The sequence below is a fragment of the Physeter macrocephalus genome, chromosome 10 (genome assembly GCF_002837175.3).
Source record: "Physeter macrocephalus isolate SW-GA chromosome 10, ASM283717v5, whole genome shotgun sequence".
NCBI lineage: Eukaryota > Metazoa > Chordata > Mammalia > Artiodactyla > Physeteridae > Physeter > Physeter macrocephalus.
The window spans coordinates 39,948,319-39,963,033 of NC_041223.1; the positions used below are offsets into that span (position 1 = coordinate 39,948,319).

General features: G+C 34.4%; 2 protein-coding genes across 2 annotated transcripts in view; one reads left to right on the forward strand and one right to left on the reverse strand.

Annotated features, from left to right (window-relative positions):
- SERINC1 (serine incorporator 1) overlaps positions 1–10,345 on the forward strand; it is a 31,668-nt gene extending 21,323 nt beyond the window's left edge. The window contains exons 4-10 of the mRNA XM_007114931.4: positions 2,879–2,958; positions 3,205–3,342; positions 5,041–5,210; positions 5,316–5,406; positions 6,964–7,108; positions 7,224–7,454; positions 8,779–10,345. Coding sequence (XP_007114993.2) covers positions 2,879–2,958; positions 3,205–3,342; positions 5,041–5,210; positions 5,316–5,406; positions 6,964–7,108; positions 7,224–7,454; positions 8,779–8,914 — 991 coding nt within the window. The 3' untranslated portion in view covers positions 8,915–10,345. The remainder of the gene's footprint in view (positions 1–2,878; positions 2,959–3,204; positions 3,343–5,040; positions 5,211–5,315; positions 5,407–6,963; positions 7,109–7,223; positions 7,455–8,778) is intronic.
- Positions 10,346–13,272: 2,927 nt separating this feature from the next.
- Positions 13,273–14,715, reverse strand: part of HSF2 (heat shock transcription factor 2) — a 38,569-nt gene continuing 37,126 nt past the window's right edge. Inside the window, exon 14 of the mRNA XM_024122611.3 lies at positions 13,273–13,306. Within this exon, the coding sequence (XP_023978379.1) occupies positions 13,302–13,306 (5 nt within the window). The 3' untranslated portion in view covers positions 13,273–13,301. The remainder of the gene's footprint in view (positions 13,307–14,715) is intronic.

Here is a 14,715-nt window from a genome sequence, read left to right on the forward strand (position 1 = left end):
TTCCTTCCTTTCTTCTTCCCAGTATCAGCATCTTTCTAGTATTGATATCTTTTATGGTATCAGGTCTTAAATGTTTAAGTCTTTAATTCATTTTGAGTTAATTTTGTGAGTCTTGTAATAAAGGAGTCCATTTTCATTTTTCTGTGGTTACCCAGTTTTCCCAAGACTGTTGCGGAGACTGTCCTTTCCCCATTGAGTGTTCTTGACTCCCTTGTCAAATATTCGTTGATCCAAAATGGAAGGGTTTATTACTAAGCTCTCTCTATTCTATTCCATTGGTCTATGTGTCTACTTTTATGGTACTACTGTTTTAATTACTGTAGCTTTGTAGTATAGTTTGAAATCAGTAAGTGTGATATTTCCAGCTTTGTCCTTCTCATGACTGATTTGTCTATTTGGGGTCTTTTGTAGTTACATACAAATTTTAGGATTGCTTTTTCTATATTTTTGTAAGTTGCATTGAAATTTTTATAGGGAGCACTTTGAATCTATAGGTGGCTTTGGGTAGTATGGACATTTTAACTATTTTTCAGATCCACAAACACGAGTTATCTTTCCATTTGTTTGTATTAAAAATATAAATGAATAATTTTCATGTGTTTTCAGTTTTTTTTTTTTTTAAATTCATCTAGCCACTGTGCCTTTTGGTTGGTGAATTCATTACATTTACATTTAGCATAATTATTGATATGAAGGACTTACTAATGTCATCTTATTCATTGCTGTCTGGCTGTTTCATATTTCCATAATTTCTTTTTTCTTTGTTAATGCCTATGTAAATTGGTGATTTTCTTTGTAAATTGGTGGTATGGTCTGCTTCCCTATTTTCTGTAAATCTACTTTAGGTTTTTGCTTTGTGGTTACCATGAGGCTTACATAAAACATCTTATAGATAAAACAGCCCATTTTAAGCTGATAGCAACTTCAGTTGCATACAAAAGCCCTACCCATTTACTCTTATTTTTTCAATATCACAGTTTATCTCTTTTTATATTGTATATCCATTAACCAATTATAATAGCTATTGTTTTTTAATACTCTTTTTTTTTTTTTTTTTTTTTTGTGGTACACGGGCCTCTCACTGTTGTGGCCTCTCCCGTTGCGGAGCACAGGCTCCAGACGCGCAGGCCCAGCGGCCATGGCTCACGGGCCAAGCCGCTCTGTGGCATGTGGGATCTTCCTGGACCGGGGCACGAACCTGTGTCCCCTGCATCGGCAGGCGGACTCTCAATCAGTGTGCCACCAGGGAAGCCCTTTAATACTCTTTTTAATCTTTAATCTTTATACTACAGTTACATAGTTGACACACCATCCTATTAAAGAATGAGATTTTTCTAAATCTGTGTATTTCCATTTACCAGTGTCTTGTATACTTTTGTATGTTTCCGCGTCACTAGTTTAGTGTCTTTTCGTTTCAGCTTGAAGAATTCCTTTCACCATTTTTTACAAGACAGGTTTAGTGGTGGTGAATTCCTTGGATTTTGACTGGGAAAATCTTTATTTCTCCTTCGTATCTGAAGGATAACTTTGCTGGACAGAGTAATCTTGGCTGGCATTTTTTTTCCTTTCAACACTTTGAGTATGTCACTTAAAGTCATTCTACTCCTCTCTCTTGGCCTATAGGGTTTTCTACTGAGAAATCCACTGAGAGCCTGATGGAAATGACTTTGTAGATTACAATCTTTTTTCATCTAGCTGCTTTTAGGATTTTCTCTTTTTCTTTGATTTTTGACAGTTTTCATTATATAATATGGCTGAAAAGGTTTGTTTGCATTGAGCTGTGTGATCTATTAGCTTTGTGAACTTGGATGTCCAGATTTAGGAAGTTCTCAGCTATTATTTCTTTAAATAAACTTTCTGCCCCATTCTTCCTCTCTTCTCCTTCTAGAACCCAATCATTCATTCTAATATTTGAATTCTATAGATTTCTGAGGCTTTCTTCCCTCTTTTTCATTTTTTTTTCTCTGTTCACCCCTGATTGGGTTATATCAAAATTCCTGTCTGCTTTTTCTGTCTTCCATTTGATCTGCCCTTCTGCAGATCTCTATTGTATTTTTCATGTCTTTTGTTGAATTCTTCAGCTCCAGGGTATGTTTGGTTCTTTTTTATGATTTCTGTCTCTTTGTTAAAAGAACTTCTCATTTTATTCCTATATTTTTTTCCTGGTTTTTGTTGAATTATCTTTGTATTTTCTTATATAGCTCATTGAGTTTTCTCAAAACCGCTGTTTTGAATTCTTTATCTGCTAGACTGTGAGATTTTATGCCTTTGTGCTCAATTATTGCAGGATTATTGTTATCTTTTGGTGGTGAAATGTTTTCTTGATTCTTCATGTTCCTTGTAGTTTTGCATTGCTGCTTTCGAAGTAGCAGATGCCTCAAATCTCTACTAGTTGTCTTCAGATAAGGTTATTGATCCTGTTATATCTAGGGTTCTCTCTGACTCTGAACACTTGCTTCTCATTTCTTGCTCCTTTCTGTGGCAGAATTCTGAAGCTTTTATGTCTTCTCTGGTTCTCTCAACTCATCTGGCTAGTTAGTGGAAATCTGTTTTCCAGGCATTTATTGTGTGTTTTCAAAACTATTCATTTGTACAGTGTACCTTATTTACACTTTCATGTACACCAATTATAATAGCTATTGGTGTATATGTAAAATAAACCTGTGAAATGAAACTAATAGTCTCATATTATCATAATGAATTAAAACTGTCCTAAAATAGTTTACATGATATTCTTCACTTCTCGTTTTCAGGATATCCTCAGAAAGAATAGTCACATAAAATGTATCTATTAAGAATAGCTCTTCAAAGATTTCATATGTGAAACTACTTGTTCAATGAATATTTATTAATAAAAAATTATATCTTTTTGTTTTAGATTCTGGTTCTTTAAATTTGCTGCAGCAGTTGCAATTATTATTGGGGCCTTCTTCATTCCAGAAGGAACTTTTACAACTGGTAAGAAATCTTTTTTTTTCCTTTAACTGTGTGATGTTGATATTTTATAAGGAAATTGAAATAATTGTTGCCTGGAACTGCAACTATTTGTTTTGTTTTTTCCTTTTCTTCTCCCTGCTGGTTGGCAAAATCAAGGCATTTATGTAAAATTTTATTTTTCCTTTTGTGTATTGATTGTGAAAATGAAATAATGAAAAGTGAACCAGTCACTCATTTATGGTTTTTTGCTTTTTTATTTTCTTTCAGTGTGGTTTTACGTAGGCATGGCAGGTGCCTTTTGCTTCATTCTAATACAGCTAGTCTTACTCATTGATTTTGCCCATTCGTGGAATGAATCATGGGTTGAAAAAATGGAAGAAGGGAACTCAAGATGTTGGTACGCAGGTAAGCTTTTTGTCTTACAGAACATCTTCAAGATAGTTGAACTTTGAAAGTGAGAACAGATACATAGACTATGGGAAAATCACGATTTTTGTGGTATAATTTTCTGTGGGGAGGTTTTTAGCTTAAGTTTGTGAGTGGCATCTTATCACATTATATCAGCAACTTTACTTGTAGAGAGAGTTTTTGGCATGTCAACTAGGAACATACCCAAGAACCAGGAAATAATCCAGAAGACCATGAATGGCTAAAATAGAAGTTCCAAAGCCTATTGCTGAATGCATGTATATTTTACAGCCTAATTTCCTTGGAAGCCTACAGAAGGTTAAAAGTAAAATATTAAAGGGACGAGGACTGCTAGAAATAGATGAACAAACAGTGGTACAATTCTTAAACATCAGCAAGCAGGAAAAATAAAAAAGCAACTCTGAAACATTTTGCGTAAGGGCAAAGAATGCCCTTATGTGTAACTAACACCTAAGGGAATTTTTACAGTAGTGTATTTAATGTTTATTTATAATGATGAGCTTGAATCCTGTGGTTATACTCTAAAACAGGGATCAAAATTCAGATGCTTACAACAGGTAACAAAAATGAGGGAGGAGAACCAGGTTTAAGTGCATTTTCAATCCTTTTGCAAATAGAAGGGACTGTGACGAATTGGAGAGTGTAAAGGCCTTTGTCTAAAATGCATATAGCTACTGCTCAGTTCCATCTAGTAGTTGCCTTGTGGAAATGTGAACCCAGTGTTGCTTAATTTTTCTGATTTTTCCAAAAGAAGCCATAAATCTGGATTTTTATGTGAAATGATCTGTCAGCTAAAAAAAAACAATTTAAAAAAAAAATCAGAGTGAAAGCTAAATCCAGCATGTCTGCTAGCTTCATATTTTCTCTCATACAACTAGTTTGTGGTATTCGATCTCAGTGGTTAAAATAAAGGGTTTGGTATTCAAAGAAATGAGCTTTGGTCATTAGGAAAATTTACTTATATCGAATATCTCATTTTTTAATGTTAAATCTATTGTAAGAGTTTCTGCTTTGTTCCCTACTATATCCCTAGGGCCTTTGTAGGTATTCGGTAAATATTTGTTTGACGGATCCCCTGTCAGTGAGGCACATCGACATAAATACATGTATATTAAGCATACATTAGCACAGAAACTAAAACGTGTGTGTGTGATAGAAGAAACTTAGGTTGTCTTATTAAATAATAATGACTTACTCTTGAATAATTTTTTTTTTTTAATTTTAGTTGATGAGGAAAAGCATTGTTTTGCAGGCTTAGCATTAACAAAATAATTTTCTTAATGCCCTTGTTTACAACTGAATAATTATCATTCTTTAAAAACCTTAATATTCCCCTCCTAGTTATTTTTCTGTATTTTCAAAATAATGGCTAATGCATCTGAATGTGTTTTGGAAACTCTCTGTAAATATTACTATAAATGAAGATCATGTTAGTATGTTATTGTCCTTGAAAACACATCATCATAATGAGCTATATGTAAAGACTATAAAATTCTTAGTGTGATAAAGCTCAGAATATCTTTACCTGCTTATATAGCCTGTGTAATGCTGACACAATGTTAGTTGCTTAAAGTAATATTTTTGAATAAAATAAGATTGCTTGTAAAATGAGCCATATGCCTAATTCCTAATATTAGTGATAAAATCTAATTGTCCCATGTATTTCTTTCACAGCTTTGTTATCAGCTACAGCTCTGAATTATCTGCTGTCTTTAGTTGCTATCGTCCTATTTTTTGTTTACTATACTCATCCAGCCAGTTGTGCAGAAAATAAAGCGTTCATCAGTGTCAACATGCTCCTCTGCCTTGGTGCTTCTATAATGTCTATACTGCCAAAAATCCAAGTAAGCTTGGATTAGTTCATTAATGTTTATGAAGCTTCTATTTTTTAAGTTTTCCTAAATCTTGAATGATAACAATATTTTTCTGTTTTGCTTATTTGTTTGTAGGAATCACAACCAAGATCTGGTTTGTTACAGTCTTCAGTAATTACAGTCTACACAATGTATTTGACATGGTCTGCCATGACTAATGAACCAGGTATGTTCGTTCGCTTGGATTTGTTTCTTTTTAATGAATCCTACAGCTTTTCTTTTTTCAAAGATGGTCATTTTGTAAAATTAAGCTCACAGAGAAATGAGAATGGGAATAATACTATTTTCGTCTTTGATGTATTGCTATATTTTTTCACTTAGTTTCTTCTTTCACTACCCAAACTGTAAGAAATTATATGAAAATTATAAGAAATATACCTAATTTGTACAGTGCATATGATAGTATATGTAGAAAGAAACAAGAGCTGTTAAAATGTTTGTTGATTCTACTGTAAATAGTGTAGTTTTTTTCCACTTATTATTTTTTGTCTGTGATTACCTTAAAAGTGAATGTAATTGGTCTTTGTAATCTTTTTATAGGCCAGTTTTATTGCATTCTGTGGGAGTAGAAGCCCGTATATGTCATTTGTGGTGGAACAAATTAGAAATTAATAATTACAGTTGACCCTTGAACAACAGAGTTTTGAACTGCACAGGTCCACTTATCCATGGATTTTTTTCAAATATATGTACTGCATTACTACACAATTTGCAGATATGAATGGCTGAATATGGAGGCCAGCCATAAAATTATATGCATATTTTCGACTGGGTGAGGGGGTTGGTGCCCCTGATCCACTCGTTCAAGAGTCAACTGTACTATTTTTTGAAAAGGAAAAAAATGGTCTCTCTTCCTCAGAATAAAGAAAAATTATAAAATGTTTTCTGAATCTTCTATTTCATTGAGTTTATAAATTTCATAGGTGCTTTATCACTAGTTGGAGAAAATGTTTTTGTTTTTGTTTATTTAGTATACTAGAGAAAGATTCCTTATATTTGTCCAGGTGTCTAGAAAAAAACTAATAGTAATTTGCTTTAGGGTTTATCCTTATATGAATGGCTTAAAGATAAAAGTCATTTTTCATTGATAAAGATGGCAATTGACATATCTGGCTTTGTGGGAGGAAAACATATATGGGACACTTAAGTGGATACCAACCCCATTTAAATTATTTATGGGAGTCAAGAAGCTGAATAAGCATTAGGTCATTATGCCTTGTTTGCTCATTTCCACAAACTATTTGCTAAAATTCTAGTAACTGATTTTATGTATAAACTATATAACAATGTAGTTTGGCAAATTGATAATAACAGTAGTCATTTTATGAAGTTTATCTCACAGTTTGTAATAGAAAAGCCAGTGCATTTTAGTTTAGAATATCTGAATTTTATTCTTAACTCTATTTGAGCTTTACTATGCTTTAGATAGGTCATCTAAATTTCACCAGTTTCCTGATCAACAAAAAGCTTAATGTCTCAGCTCTTGCATGAGGTTGAAAATGAAATTGTTTTCCAAGCATGTCTCTAAAATTAGCACTATAAAATTTTTATAAAATGGTCTCTATAAATACAAGTTGTCTTATTTTTTTGTTATCTTTTTGCCTTTTTCTAACAAAATGTTTTGAATTTGCAGGAGTATAAGAGTTAAAAAGAACTACATTGTGCTCTGAAAAAAATTTTATACTATTCTGACATTTTAATTTGACCTTAATTTACATTATAGAAACAGAGTGCAACCCAAGTCTACTGAGCATAATTGGATATAATACAACAAGCACTGTCCCAAAGGAGGGGCAGTCTGTACAGTGGTGGCATGCTCAAGGAATTATTGGACTAATCCTCTTTTTACTGTGTGTGTTTTATTCAAGGTAAGAAAAATTATGGATTTTCATTTTTTAAAAAGAAGTCCAACTATTATTCACATATGAATCTTTAAATTCCCCTTTTTTTTCCTTCTCTCTTTCTAAACTGTCTTCCATGCAGCATCCGTACTTCAAACAATAGTCAGGTTAATAAACTGACTCTAACAAGTGATGAATCAACATTAATAGAAGATGGTGGAGCCAGAAGTGACGGATCACTGGAGGATAGAGATGATGTTCACAGAGCTGTAGATAATGAAAGGGATGGTGTCACTTACAGTTACTCCTTCTTTCACTTTATGCTTTTCCTGGCTTCGCCTTATATCATGATGACCCTTACCAACTGGTACAGGTACTTATATTTTATGAAAACTTTGCATGTGGAAACTGATGGCTTTTTTGTGATTCGGTTGTTAAATGTGGTATGGAGTACTTTTTAATCCTCCAGTATATTTCAAAATTTACAACTAAATGAATAGTGAGATCAGTTTCAGAAATGCAGGTTTTATTTCCTTGCTTCAGCAATAACAATCATTGAAATATTTCCAAATCTTGAAGAGACTGAAATAAAGTTTCATAAAACTAACACAGTGCTTAGGGAAATACACGTTGACAGTTGATCAAACACAATGCTTGCTTTTCTTTTTAATACTGACTAACCAGTTCCCAACATAGTGCAATAAAAAGATACCTTTCTTCTGTTTTGTTCAAACTTTGTCATTAAAATCTTTGAAGATTTCAAAATTGAGGTGCAAATACATTAACATAGATGGATTCTTAGAATTCTTCAAAACTAATTTTTGGTTTTTTATCACTTCAAAACTAATAAATTTTTTCTGTTAGTTGGAAGATAGCAGTTTATATTTTGTTATTAAATATTCTAATTTTGTCCAAAGGATTACTGAAAGATTTAAGATTCAAGTTGAACTATATGGTTAGGGCAGTTCTATTTTTAATAATTTTTAATGCACAATATCCTTAACAGTTTGTAAGAGGGCTTTGAATACCAGGAAAAGATGTAGAGAAAAGATTATTCTTTGCTTTATTTCTTTGAGAGCAGCCTCTACCAGCATTTATTATTGAAAAATACATATATTTAAAAATTCCTACACTGCAGCTTCTTAAGGTATAAGAAGCCAAATAGTTCTCAGTAATTCACAGCATTGGCTGTCAGGTTAATAGTAAATGTTAAGATTAGATGAAAAATATTTTTGGTATGTTTCATCAACATAGAAGTCAGCTAACTTTGGGATGTATTTCCTTCCCAGTTTCTTAAATCTGAGAAAGTGGAGGGGGTTCCCATATACACTCTGAACAGATTATATTCTTTATACAGTTTAGAATTGGTAAGTCTTTATGTTACAATTTCTTATTTATCTAGAGGTCACACTCCATTTCTCTATCTCGTAATTAGTGAGCCAGAAAAATATAAAGATTCTCTCTATTATCTAAAAGAGCTATTTCAGAGGCCCATCTCCTCTACTCCTTTAAAGGAAATTGATTTCTTTTTACCTTCACATTAGCTATCAAAGTGGTGTGGAAAAGCAAGGCAACAGATAATTAGTCCAGCAACTATATATCTGTTATCACAAATTATATACAAAGAATATTTCTGTAGTAGTGAAGCCTGATGGCTTGATGACCGATAATCCAACCTCTCTCCCCTTTAATTTTAGGTATGAGCCTTCTCGTGAGATGAAAAGTCAGTGGACGGCTGTCTGGGTGAAAATCTCTTCTAGTTGGATTGGCATTGTGCTATATGTTTGGACACTGGTGGCACCACTTGTTCTTACAAATCGTGATTTTGACTGAATGGGACTTCTGGCATGAAAGTCTCACTTTGATCATCACTTATTTGAAGTTAACAGTATTCCCAACTTTTGTAAAGTTGCGTATGTGTGTGCTTCCCATGTAACTTCTCCAGTGTTCTGGCATGAATTAGATTTTACCGCTTGTCATTTTATTCATTATAGTCTTGCCAAGCACATTGATAGGCTTTAGAGTGAAGCAGAGTTTTGAGTATGTTGGTGGTGGTAAGTTAGGAGAAGTGGACATTGTTAGGTTTATCCTTTGCTCAGTACCTGTGAAAAGAATAAAAACAAAACTGCTTGACAGTTTGATTTTTAAATTGTGTTAGAACTTAAGCTGTTTTAGAAAAACACGAAAAGAAATGTATGGCTGCCTTCTGAAATATTTGATGCCTTGCCCTACGGGATACTGCAAAGAACATGGCTATCCTAAAATTGTATAAACAAGTCAGTTAAATGCCAGTTTTCTAAAAAATCTTTTCAGATTTTTCCCTTGATATGAAGAGAAGGAACTTACACAGGTATGGAGTGTTTGATTGACAACAGTGTAGCTTATGGTGGAGACTGAGACATAGAGCTTTCAAAGAAAGATTGCTGGTGCTGGGTACTAAATTGAATACCCAAGTTGGTTTGTAATGATTCCTGGGTAGGGATGGCCTTCCATACTTACATAGTGAACTTTGTTTTGGTCATTATAAACATGCAGATGTGTTAAAATGTGTTCAGTGGAGTGGTTAGGAACTCTGAAGGATTTAGACAAAGGTCTTGAAAGGATAATCATGGGTTAGAAGGAGGTTGAAAATCACTTGGAAATTTCGTTTTGAAAATCAGAGTTGATAAACTTTTGACAGGAAGAAACTGCAAAATAGGCTTCAGTAGACAAAGTCTCATTTAGTTTTCTCATTTAAAAAATGAAGAAACTGAAGCATAGGCTTAAACACAGCTAATCAGTGGCAAAGCTGGGAAATCCCAAGTCTGTCAAAACAACTGGCATTCAAAAATAATTACTATTCAAATATATGCATAATAGATTTTACACCTTGTGAGTGGTGGATAATTTATGTGATGTGAGTTGCTGGTGTCCAGCATGCCTTCTACACACAGATAGGCCAGGAGAATGATGGACTGCTGTAAACTCCTGCTTATGGTATACTATACAGTTCAAAAGATGCTTTTGTATTTGCTGCCATCCAATTGAAATATATAGGTTATTATAATCTTCAACCTGAAAATCAAGCAGTATCAGTGTTAACTTAGGTAGAAACTCTTAGTTACTTTTGTCATTAGTGTCTTAATGAATCTTAAAATCTACATTTGCTTAAGATATTTATTAATGTGAATGAAGTATAACAATTTAATTTCCCACCTGTGTTGATATTGTGTTCATGATTTCAAATAGCTGTGTTCTATCTTTAAATAAATGAATTCAGAGAAAGTGTGTGGTGTATTAATTCTTTAGCAGTTCGAATTTAGGTGGTATAATATTCAGATCTACTTTCTTCCTGTGTATTAAAGAACGTGACACTAAGGGTTAACTGACCATTTTCTATACTGAAAAACTGAATTGTTTTTAAGGTGGTATTTACCCTTTTGGTCCTCTGTAAGATCCTGAGTGGATCTCAAACGTAATTCAAATGGTGTTCTCCTAAAGAACTTTCAGGAGGGAGACCAGTTAAGTTTGGAGAATATTTTTAATTCATTTGATTGACAGATATTTTACACTTGCTGTGTCCTCCAGGCATTTTTTTCCCTGAGTGGCCAGCTGATGCTTCTTTCTCTGACAAGATAGATAGTATTAAAAAATAATAATAATAAAATGCTCTATTCCATAACAAGGAAATATCAGGAAGAGAAATTAAAAAAACAATCCCATTTACCTTCGCATCAAAAAGAATAAAATACCTAGAAATAAACCTACTTAAGGAGGCAAAAGACCTGTACTCTGAAAACTTAAGATGCAGATGAGGGAAACTGAAGACAACACAAACAGATGGAAAGATATACCATGTTCTTGGCTTGGAAGAATCAGTATTAAAATGACCATACTACCCACAGCAACCTACAGATTCAATGCAATCCCTATCAAATTGCCAATGGCATTCTTCACAGAACTGGAACAAAAAATTTTTAATTTGTATGGAAACACAAAAAGCCCCGAATAGCCAAAACAATCTTGAAAAAGAAAACTGGAGCTGGAGGAATCACTTCCCTGATTTCAGACTATACTACAAAGCTACAGTAATCAAAGCAGTATGGCACTGGGACAAAAAGACACATAGATCAATGGAACAGGATAGAAAGCCTGGAAATAAACCCACACGCTTGTGGACAATCTATGACAAATGCAAGAATATACAATGGAGAAAAAGTCTCTTCATTAAGTGTTGCTGGGAAAACTGGACAGCTACATGTAAAAGAAAGAAATTAGAACATTGTTTAATACCACATACAACAATAAAATGGATTAAAGACCTAATGTAAGACCGGATACTATAAAACTCCTAGAGGAAAACATAGGCAAAACACTGACATAAGTTGCACTTTTTTAGGCCCGTCTCCTAGAGTAATGGAAATAAAAGTAAACAAATGTGACCTAATTTAACTTAAAAGCTTTTGTGCAGCAAAGGAAACCATAAAAGACAAACTGCAGAATGGGAAAAACTATGTGCAAATGATGCTACTGACATGGGATTAATTTCCAAAATATACAAACAGCTCATACAGCTTAATATTAAAAAAAAACCCAATCAAAAGGGCAGAAGACCTAAATAGACAACTTGTCACTATTTGGCCATTGTTACACCCTTTTTAGTACTGTCCCAGAGAGACAGACCAATAGGGTATGTGTTTGTATGTGTGTGTACAAATTACAGAGGCTGACAAGTCCAAAATAGGGCTGCTTGGGTTGGTTTTGAGACTGCACAAGAGGTATTACAGAAGCTTTGGGCTCAATCTAGTAAGTAAGTCAAGGTTAATATCAGCAGTGAAAAATCAGGTTGATAGCATTTACCTTTTATATGTTGAAAGTGGCACTTCACTTCTATGATCTTTCCCAAAACCCATAATCCCAGTCTAATGGGAAGAAACATCAGGTAACCCCAAATTGAGGGGCACTACGAAATATGCCAGTACACCTCAAAATTGTCAAGGTCTAGCTTATTGTAGTTTGTTTGAAACCAATTCCCTGAAATTTGACTTGCTTTATGGCCTAATATGCAACTGATTCTCAAAACATTTCATGTATGCTTGATATTTCAATTACGCTCTAATTCTCAAATGTAGCATTTTATGTATGTTCATCATGTGTCATTTTCCCAGTCTGTGGACCTTTTGTTCTTACACTTCAGCCTCTAAGTTCCTGAGTATATACCATCCCTATGAAACACACAGTGACACACCCTAAAAGAACACTTAGCTCTAAGTCACAGGCTCTCCTATGGGCCTACTTGTATCCCACTGAGGCAAAAGAAGCTTGTAGGTGGGATGAAGATGAGGGGTACCCTCTAGAGTATTCATACTATGCTATTTGTTTTCCAAACAGCACACAGACACTCTGCAGTAAACACAAGTTAGGTTGCTTTTAAAGGAATCAGTTTCCAGATGATCTTCAATTTCCATGCGTACATTTTCCTAAAGTTGATGTGCCTGAAAAGATGCCTCAGGACAAGGCATCATCCCTCTTAACAATTACTCCTTTCACATTTGACAAAACAAAGGATATATAATACCTCTTAATTCATTCTGAATCTTAACACCAAGGCACTTTGATAAAACCGCTAAACACAGAAGTAGAGACAATTTTAAATATTGGTAAGAGAACGACACTGGTTTAAAAAATCCTTAGGTGATTTTTATTTCTTTTCTTTCAATGAAATTGAATCAGGATGATCTAATGAAATTACCAGCTAATAAATTTTAAAATACTTAGTGAATTCTGAAGGACTTCAAATAATTGAGTGACATTGCTGTAACAAAATCCCTTCTATTCTTTTTTGTATTATAAAAGTTTCTTAGGACTTCATAGAAACAAAAAAAATTGATGCTCTTATTATATTGATATAAACTTACCCCCAGATAATAAAACATTTGGGGAAAAAAAAATCCCTGAGATCTGTTCACCCCACAAAAAGATGTATTTCTGGTAAAATTGTACTTCGTATGTTTAACAGTTCATCAAAATTTAGACTATATTAGCGAACACTAAAATCTCTAACAGATCAGTCCCCCAAAATTCAGAGACGGAATATAATGAAGGTTTGTCGCCCCCCGGCCCCACCTGAAGTCTAAATGAATATCCAGGATTGATGGGTGGCTCTCCTCTAAGCGGCGATTCAGGAAGCCAGGTTTCTTCCTTCTCGTGTGTATACTCGGAAGCCACATACTCCTCTGCATCAAGCTAGTAGATGGGTAAAAGGTGAGGAGGGTTGCATGGGGGAGATGTTCACAGACCAGACCTGCAAGTTCTGAACATCACTTTTCCTGATTTATTAGAATTCAATTACATAGCTACCCTGTTTACAAAGGTGGAAATAATCTAACTGCATGATAGGATATAGTTCAGCAATCAGTTAACAGTCTCTGCCACATAACGTTTATACTGTTTTGATCAACTGTGTATTTATAACTGGAGACAAACTTTAATGCTTAGAATCTTAAGGTTACAGGACGCAATTTCAAATTTAGTTGCAGAGAAGTGCAACAATTATCTTCAATGTATGACTGTCACGCATAATAAAAGTAGGATAAAATTCTTTGGAGGAAGTGGAATGGATGATGAAGAACATCAAATCACTATGGTATTTAGATTCTTTCAGATACATTTAAAAGCACATAACAACTATTTTTTAAAATGGCAGTATTTAACACTATCCTAAATTCTTCCCGAATACTTAAGATGAAAAAATTTAAATGTCACCTTAAAAAGTACTAGGAGGTATAAGGTTTTCAAAATTACTTTTTAAATACTTCTAGAGTTATCCCCAAAGGAGAAGAAACCTAATCATATCCCACAGTGAGGAAGGGAAGTGAAAAAGCCTCTGAAGCTCTCTTCTCCTCAGTCTCTAAGCTCTTCGCACCTTAACAATCTCTAAGAAAGTGACCTCTAAAGCTTACGCAGAAAACTGTTCTGGGTTCTTAAATTAGTTCACCAAGATCCCATTGTCAGAGCCAAGTATTTTAGGATCTGCTAAGGAAGGGTTTCTTATCCCTCTGTGCTACGCTTTATTTGAAATTTTACATCACAGTAAGAGAAGTTCCAAGATACTGAGACTATAACCAACAGGAAGGCCATCTTTGCAATTCCTCATCAAACAGCCCTATAAAATATTCAGATACGAGCTCACTGCTTTCAGTCCCCTGCTTGAAGGTACAATTCTTCAAGTGATAGTGCCCTGGCCTTGCATTAAGTCTCTCTAATTCTTCTGAGCAAGTGTTCCAAAGCAAAGAAGTCACTTAACTGTTTCTCTTATCTTCTCTCAGGGCAAAAATTATAGGCCCTTGGCATCCAGTGATAATGTTCTTACCTAATTTGGGACAATTGGAAGCATACTTTTCTCAGTTCTTTATTAGCAACACAGAAAGCAAGCCAGCATAATTTTTAAATTTGGAGGCATTATATTTCTTCCTTGTTGCAATACAGAGTCTATCTTCTGAGATGAGGCACAGAGATCTTGGTATGACTCATTAAGAATAATGGGGCTTCCCTGGTGGCGCAGTGGTTGAGAATCCGCCTGTGGATGCAGGGGACATGGGTTCGTGCCCCGGTCCGGGAAGATCCCACATGCCGCGGAGCGGCTGGGCCCATGA